General features: G+C 37.2%; 1 protein-coding gene across 1 annotated transcript in view; it reads left to right on the plus strand.

Annotated features, from left to right (window-relative positions):
* Positions 1 to 5,496, plus strand: part of jak2b (Janus kinase 2b) — a 40,574-nt gene extending 35,078 nt beyond the window's left edge. The window contains exons 23-24 of the mRNA XM_029717509.1: positions 4,448 to 4,561; positions 4,827 to 5,496. Coding sequence (XP_029573369.1) covers positions 4,448 to 4,561; positions 4,827 to 4,934 — 222 coding nt within the window. The 3' untranslated portion in view covers positions 4,935 to 5,496. The remainder of the gene's footprint in view (positions 1 to 4,447; positions 4,562 to 4,826) is intronic.
* The last annotated feature ends 4,041 nt before the right edge of the window (positions 5,497 to 9,537 follow it).

Here is a 9,537-nt window from a genome sequence, read left to right on the forward strand (position 1 = left end):
CCTTATGGTTTTGCCTACACCTAGTGACCTGCTTTTTAAATTATATGAACAAAGAATATTCAATTTTATTTGGAATGGCAAGCCAGACAAAATTAAAGGGGCCTATTTATATAATGAATATGAATTCGGAGGGCAGAAATCATTAAATATTAAAGCATTAGATATCTCACTGAAGGCATCAGTCATACAAAAGTTATACTTAAATATGAAATGGTTCTCTAGTAAATTAGTAAGAATGTCTCACCCCATGTTCAAAAATGGCCTTTTTCACTTTATTCAGATTACAGCTGCTCACTTTCAGTTATTTGAAAACAAAATAATATCCAAAATATCGTTATTTTTTTAAACAAGCCTTAGAAAGTTGTTTTCAATTTCAGTTTAAATCCACCTGAAAAGACAGAACAAATAATACAACAAATATTGTGGTTAAACTCAAATATACTATTTGATAAAAAAACATTTAAAAGTATTTTTAGATTTTAAAAAAGGATAATAAATTATATCATAAATACAACTGGTGGAGTTATGTCACACATGCAGCTAACACAGACATATAGGAAATGTCTGCTCTACCCAAAATTACAACCAACTAATAGCAGCATTACCGCAAAAATGGAAGCAGCAAGTGGAGTGGGGGAAAAGTTAAACCTGTCTGTCGGCCCTGCATTAAAGACCAAAAATGGTTAAAGAAAATTGTGATAAATAAAAATATATACCAGTTTCATTTCAGGACCAAAAAACAGCTGTGCCATATACATTGCAAAATAGTTGGGAAGTGATTTTCAATGTACCGATTCCATGGCACATGGTTTATGAATTTACACGCAAAACCATGCCGGATTCAAAACTTCAGATTTTTCAATTTAAATTATACAAAATTCTTGCAACCAATAGAATGTGTTTTTTTTATATATATATATATATATATATATATATATATATATATATATATATATATATATATATATATATATATATATAAATATATATACACACACACACACACACACACACACACACACAGTTGAAGTCGGAAGTTTACATACACTTAGGTTGGAGTCATTACAACTCGTTTTTCAACCACTCCACAAATGTATCGTTAACAAACTACAGTTTTTGCAAGTTGGTTAGGACATCTACTTTGTGCATGACACAAGTAATTTTTCCAATAATTGTTTACAGACAGATTATTTCACTTATAATTCACTGTATCACAATTCCAGTGGGTCAGAAGTTTACATACACCAAGTTGACTGTGCCTTTAAACAGCTTGGAAAATTCCAGAAAATTATGTAATGGCTTTAGAAGCTTCTGATAGGCTAATTGACATCATTTGAGTCAACTGGAGATGTACCTGTGGATGTATTTCAAGGCCTACCTTCAAACTCAGTGCCTCTTTGCTTGACATCATGGGAAAATCAAAAGAAATCAGCCAAGACCTCAGAAAAAACATTGTGGACCTCCACACGTCTGGTTCATCCTTGGGATGAAGTATCTATATCCACAGTAAAACGAGTCCTATGTCGACATAACCTGAAAGGCCGCTCAGCAAGGAAGAAGCCACTGCTCCAAAACTGCCATAAAAAGCCAGACTACGGTTTGCAACTGCACATGGAGACAAAGATCGTACTTTTTGGAGAAATGTCCTCTGGTCTGATGAAACAAAAATAGAACTGTTGGGCCATAATGACCATTGTTATGTTTGGAGGAAAAAGGGGGAGGCTTGCAAGCCGAAGAACACCCTCCCAACCGTGAAGCATGGGGGTGGCTGCAGGAGGGACTGGTGCACTTCACAAAATAGATGGCTTCATGAGGAAGGACAATTAAGTGGATATATTGAAGCAACATCTCAAGACATCAGTCAGGCAGTTAAAGCTTGGTCGCAAATGGGTCAATGGACAATGACCCCAAGCATAACCTAAAAGTTGTGGCAAAATGGCTAAAGGACAACAAAGTCAAGGTGTTGGAGTGGCCATCACAAAGCCCTGACCTGAATCCCATAGAGAATTTGTGGGCAGAACTGAAAAAGCGTGTGCGAGCAAGGACGCCTACAAACCTGAGTCAGTTACACCAGCTCTGTCAGGAGGAATGGGCCAAAATTCAAACTTATTGTGGGAAGCTTGTGCAAGGCTACCCAAAACGTTTGACCCAAGTTAAACAATTTAAAGGCAATGCTACCAAATACTAATTGAGTGTATGTAAACTTATGACCCACTGGGAATGTGATGAAAGAAATAAAAGCTGAAATAATTCATTTTCTCTACTATTATTCTGACATTTCACATTCTTAAAATAAAGTAGTGATCCTAACGGACCTAAAACAGGGAATTTTTAGTAGGATTACATTTCAAGGATTGTGAAAAACTGAGTTTTAAATGCATTTGGCTAGGGTGTATGTAAACTTCCAACTTCAACTGTACATACATATACAGTGCCTTCAAAAGTATTCATTCCCCTTGGCACAAAGGTTCAGTACTGACCCACTGGAATTGTGATACAGTGAATTATAAGTGAAATAATCTGTCTGTAAACAATTGTTGGAAAAATGACTTGTGTCATGCACAAAGTAGATGTCCTATCCAACTTGCCAAAACTATAGTTTGTTAACAAGAAATTTGTGGAGTGGTTGAAAAATGAGTTTTAATGACTCCAACCTAAGTGTATGTAAACTTACGACTTCAACTGTATGTTATGTATGTATTTACCCCCAAAATATATCAGGGATTGGAAATGATGCAGACAATTACATTGATGGAAGCTACAATCTTTCCGCAATATTAAAGCTGATCCACCAACAACAAAAAAAAGGATGGATATACATTGATTTCTCAATAAGATCTGACATTCTATACTGTCGCTTCATATGAAACATTTGATCTCAAATCCAAAGTATAGAGTATAAAGCCCCCCCCCCCAAAAAAAGGTGCTTCAATACTAACTTAAATGACAGAGTGAAGAGAAGGATGCCTGCACAGAATACACATTTTCCAAAACATGCATCCTGTTTGCAACAAGGCACTTAAGTAATACTGCAAAAATTGTGGCAACAAAATTATTTTGGTCCTGAATACAAAGCGTTATATTTGGGGAAAATCCAACACATCACTGAGTACCACTCTTCATATTTTCAAGCATGGTGGTGGCTGCATCATGTTAAGGGTATGCTCGTCATGGCAAGGACTAGGGAGTTTTTTAGGATAGAAAGAAATGGAATACAGCTAAGCACGGGCAAAATCCTAGAGGAAAACCTGGTTCCGTCTAATTAATTCCAACACATTTGTAACGGCTGTCGTCGGATTTAGACCAAAATGCAGCCAGGAAATGTGCACTCATCTTCTTTATTATAATCGTACAAGAAGGAGAACCAAAATAAACACGTATACAAAGAAAACACAACGACTATTCACAGGCTGGTAAGGCACAAGGCTATACACAGAACAATCTCCCACAAAGTACTCAAACACACACCTATATATAGGACTCTCAATCAGAGCCAACTAGAAAACACCTGCCTCCAATTGAGAGTCCAACCCCAATTAACAAAACATAGAAATACACTAACATATAACAGTGCCCAAAAACCCCCGGAATACATAAATCAAATACCCTACTAAACACACCACCACCCCGAACCACATAAAACAAATACCCTCTGCCATGTCCTGACCAAACTACAATAACAAATAACCCCTATTACTGGTCAGGACGTGACAACATTTGGAGAAAATTACACCTTTCTGCGGGACAATAACCTAAAGCACAAGTCCAAATCTACACTGGTTGCTTACCGAGACGATATTGAATGTTCCTGAGTGACCAAGCTACAGTTTTGACCGAAATCGGCTTGAAACTCTATAGCAATACTTGAAAATGGCTGTCAAGGTATGATTATCAACCAACTTGACAGAGCTTAAATAATTTTAATATTGTACAATCCAGGTGTGCAAAGCTCTTAAGAGATTTACCCCCAAAAAACTCACAGCTGTAATTACTGCCAAAGGGGATTCTAACATGTATTGTCTCAGGGGGGTGTATACTTATCTAATCAAGATATATAAGTGTTTATTTTTCATACATTTTTTATAAATATTAGCATTTTTTTTTATTTTGGCATTAGAGTATTTTGTGTAGATCATTGACCAAAAATTACAATGAAATCCATTTTAATCCTAATTTGTAACACCATCAAATAAGAAAAAATGTAAGGAGTGTGAATACTTTCTGAAGGCACTGTATGTTAAGGCACATTGTCACAGACTCTACTTGAGTCTACTTGTATACACATGAGCCTGCACATAAAGGAAAGTATACTGTATGTGTGCAATAGAGACCTAAAAAAACTGCAAACATCCCTGCACTTCTTGCATTACACTGACCTAGTTTACATATACGTGTTTGATCATTTGTACTTCACACCTGACCAACCATCCTTTCTCCACATCCTCAGATGTTCATGGGCATGATGGGTAATGACAAGAAGGGCCAGCTGATTGTCTATCATCTCATTGAGCTCCTCAAGTCAGGCAGCAGGCTGCCTCAACCTGTGGGCTGTCCCATGGAGGTAAGGGCTGGGTTCTAGTCATTATGTCCATTTTGTATTGCATTGTTCAGTCTTTATAGTGTGTTTGCCTTCCTTAATGATACAGTGTCATAACATGTATAAAAGAGGGGTTGCGGTTTCCACAGTTAACGTAGTACCTTAACTGAGCAATGTGAGTGAATGGTAACATGTTTATGTTACAATCAGATTTCAATTAATATATACCATAGGAAGGCTACCTGTTGTGACCATCCCAAATAAACATATCTTTGGTTCTTTCTCTCAGATGCATGAGATAATGCAGGAATGCTGGGACAAAGACCCATGCTTGCGGCCCTCCTTCAAGGAGCTGGCCCTGCGTGTCGACCTGTTCCGTGACAGCAAGGAGACGTAGACAAACACCCTAAGTGCCCCTCTGCTAAGAGACTGTTTTTCTGCATTCACTTGGTTGCCGTGTGTGTGTGTGTGTGTGTGTGTGTGTGTGTGACCGCCCCCCCCCGGCCCTGTCGTTTTGCAGTGTGGCAATAGATTGGACTGAGAACAAGATCTTCTACCAGGACACTATAGAGACACTTGTATCAAACAAGGTCTCATTTTTCTTGAGTGTGTGTTTTTTTCTTCTCCAGCCCTTTGTTTTCTAAGCTAGCAGGGCTAGCCTTCACCTTTCTGTCCCCCCATCTGAAAAATGAAAGTATGCTGGACTGATGGAACGGAATGTTTCTTCTTTTTATTTGTGTCGTTTTATGTATGTATATACATATATTGGTGTACATATGTCAAGAGGATTTTATAATTTTATAAAATGAAATGAATACACTGCAGTCTGTATTTGAAATGTTAGACAAGAAGTCAGTGTAAATGAAGTACATTTAGAGATTTAAAAATCCATTGATTTAAAATTCCATTGTGAAGCAGGTGTTGTAAGATTAAAATATATATTAATGACATATGAAAAAGGGTTGTAGAATGTCTTTCAAAAACCCATTAGTGGGGTCAGTAACTTTTTCTGCTGGCCTTACAGTCAATAATATTATGTTCAAGGTCAGTACAGATTATAGGACTGTTCTGATATTTTGTACACAGGCAGAACTATGCTTGAGGATAGTTCAACAGTAGTTGAGAGTGTGTGTGACACTCATTCCTTCCATATCCCATGTCCATTCTAAAAATATCCCTTCAACCAAACAGGCCACTCATATCATATCACTCCTCAAATCACAAGACTAATCTCTTTCATTTGTATTTGGTCACACTATCAGTATAATCTTAGTGTGACATGAGCTCTTCAATTTCACTAGTTGGGTTTGTCAGCTAACATTGAACTCTATCAAGACATTATGGTGCATAGTCCTACACAATCCCTTTCAAATATTTGACACTACTTGCCTTTAAGTTCCTAGAGATACTTTCTTTTTCCTAGAGCTACTTTATTATTGCAACATCTCATGCATTTTCTCCCCACGTCATTACAAAATGGGAGTGTTACAAACTAGTGTATCAAATCCAGGGGTCACAACTGGTCAGTGAATAAACCCAGGTACAAGTTTACTGACATTTTCAAAGATTATGACAGATTCTTCTATTTGTTAAAATGTGTCTACATGCATTCCCCTCCATATGTATTTGGACATTGAATAACTTTTTTTTTATTTGGCTTTATACTCCATACTTTATACTTTGGATTTGAGATCAAATGTTTCATATGAAGCGACAGTACAGAATGTCAGATCTTATTTGAGGGTATTTTCATACATACAGTGCCTTCAGAAAGTATTCACACACCTTGACTTTTTCAACATTTTGTTACAGCCTGAATTTAAATGGATGATTAAATTGAGATTGTGTGTCACTAATCTACACACAATACCCCATAATGTCAAAGTGGAATTATGTTTTTAGACATTTTTACAAATTAATTAAAAATGAAAAGCTGGAATGTCTTGAGTCAATTAGTATTCAACCTCTTTGTTATGGCAAGCCAAAATAAGTTCAGGAATAAAAATGTGCATAGCAAGTTACATAATTTGCATGGACCCACTCTGTGTGCAATAATAGTGTTTAACATGATTTTTGAATGACTACCCCATCTCTCTACCCCACACATACAATTATCTGTTGGTCCCAAGCACGCATTCAACCAAGAAGACCAGGGAGGTTTTCCAATGCCTTACAAAGGTCACCTATTGGTAGATCGGTTAAAATAAAAAGCAGACATTGAATACCCATTTGAGCATGGGGAAGTTATTAATTACACTTTGCATGGTGTATCAATACACCCAGTCACTACAAAGATACAAGCGTCCTTCCTAACTCAGTTGCCGGAGAGGAAGGAAACCACTCAGGGATGAGGCCAATGGTGATTTTAAAACCGTTAAAAACTTAAATGGCTGTGATATAAAACTGAAGATGGATCAACAACATTGTAGTTACTCCACAATACTAATTTAAATGACAGGGTGAAAAGAAGAAAGCATGTACAGAATAAAAAACATTCAAAGCATGCATCCTGTTTTCAATAAGGTACTAAAGTAATACTGCAAAAACTGTGGGAAAGAAATACACTTGTTCTTGAATAAAAAGCATTATTTTGGGGCAAATCCAACACAACATCACTGAGTACCGCTCAGTATTTCCAAACATGATGGTGGCTGTATCATGTTATGGGTATGCTTGTCATTTGAAAGGACAAGGTAGGTTGTTTAGGATAAAAATAAATGGAATTGACCTAAGCACAGGCAAAATCCTAGAGGAAAACTGGTTCAGTCTGCTTTCCAACAGACACTTGGAGACATTCAACTTTCAGCAGGAAAATAACCTAAAGCACAATGCCAAATATACACTGGAGTTGCTTACCAAGACGATGTTGAATGTTCCTGAGTGGCCTAGTTACAGTTTTGACTTAAATTGGCTTGAAAATGTATGGTAAGACTTGAAAATGGCTGTCTAGCAATGATCAACAACCAACTTGACAGAGCTTGAAGTATTTAAAAATTAATAATGGGCAAAATATTGTACAATCCAGACGTGCAAAGCTCTTAGAGACAGACTCACAGCTGTAATCTCTTCCAAATGTGAATCTAACATGTATTGACTCAGGTGGTTGAACGCTTATCTAATCAAGCAGTTTGTTTTGGTTGTGTTTTGGATTATGTTTTGCCCAACTGAATGATGACTAGAGTAATTTTATTTCTAATTGAGTTGATAAGATGTTTCTGAACACTTCTAAATTAATCCTGATAAGAAAAATCATGACTAATGATGCCATTCAGAGGCTACAACAAAATGCTACCCTCTCACAATTACCAATAACGGGAGATAAGCATTTTTTGGGGAGTATGATCTTTGTGCCTCTGTAACCTTCTCACTCATACATTCACGATTGATTTATGATTATCCATAATCATGGTAGCATCCACTTAATGTTTCTTCAAGGATATGACTGAATGATTCATTCATGATTTTTCTAATTAGGATGAATGTAGACTACAAAATGGCGCAAGACATTATTCACCATTCAGTTCCTGTTGGGAAAAACATAATCCAAAACAACTGCAAATTCATCCAAAAAGTTTGTAGAGTCACAAGCTTGATGTAGTTCTTGCGTGCAAGAAATACTACACTTTTGACTACTTTAATACACTAAGGGAATTTGTCCAGATGGGGGGACTAGATACATAGTGTTTTCATTTCTAAACAGTAAAACGAATACAATGGGTATAGAAAGTCACCACCCCCTTTCAAAATGTTCACCTTTTGTTGTAGCCTTACAGCCTGAAATGAAAACACATACAATTATTTACAGACAGTAGCCCACAATATCCAAGTACATTTTTCTTTCTAAAAAATGAAAAATAATTAAAAGTAAAATAGTAAAATACTCTATTTGGATAGGTGACCCCCCCTTAGAATTGTAATTGCAAACATGCTGAGGTATAACCAACCACCTTCCAGATCACAAATCAAGCTAATTGGCTTCCATCTGTGACCAATTGTAGTGACTTTGATTCGTTCAGAATAAAAGCAGAGTGTTCATAGAGGACTCCATTGCTTAGTAGTGCAATTCAAAGCAAAGAATCCACTATGGGTGGAAAGGTACTTTCAAAAGATCTACGAGATAAAGTTGTGAAAGGCACGAGTCGGGATGGATATGAAAAGATTTTGAAGGCTTTGTCTATCCCTCAGAGCACAGTTACGACCATTATTAAGAAGTGGAAGGTATATGGCACCACCCAGACCCTGCATAGATCAGGCCGTCCCTACAAACTGGATGACTGGGAAAGAAGGAAACTGATCAGAGAGGCTGCCAAGAAGTCAATGTCGACTTTGAAGGAGCTTCAGGCCTGTTTGGCAAACACTAGTCAATGTGTGCATGTGACCACAATATCACAAGCTCCACAAATCTGGCTTCTATGGGAGGGTGGCAAGAAAAAAAACACTCAGAAAAAGCCATATCAAGTCTCATTTGAGCTTTGCCAAAAAACACATTGTAGATTCTGAGGCTGTGGCAAAGGGTTCAAAATTGAACTTTCTGGCAAAATCCCAATAGGTCTTTACACCCAAAGAACATCATGCCTACAGTAAAGCCAGACGGTGGCAGTATCCTGTTATGGGGGTGTTTCTCTTTAGCAGGAACTGGAGCACTTGTCAGGGTGATGGACAGTGTAAAATGGACAGTGCAAAATACCCACAGATTCTTGAGGAGAACCTGCAGCCCTCTGTCAGGAAGTTGAAAATGGGAAGATGGTTCATGTGAAAATAAAGCTGGAAAAAGTCTGATTTTATGAGTTTTCATTTCAGGCTGTAAGGCAACTAAAGGTGAACATTCTTTCTATACCCACTGTATGTCTCAAAGTACTCTCAAATAAAACCTGACATTCTATACTGTCGCCTATATGAAACATTATCTTAAATACAAAATGCTGGAGTATAGAGCCACATTTTTTAGAAGTGCTCACTGTCCAAAAATGTATGGAGTGTATTTGCTTCTGCTGTGGAAA

This window comes from Salmo trutta, chromosome 27, assembly GCF_901001165.1.
Source record: "Salmo trutta chromosome 27, fSalTru1.1, whole genome shotgun sequence".
NCBI classification, from domain to species: domain Eukaryota; kingdom Metazoa; phylum Chordata; class Actinopteri; order Salmoniformes; family Salmonidae; genus Salmo; species Salmo trutta.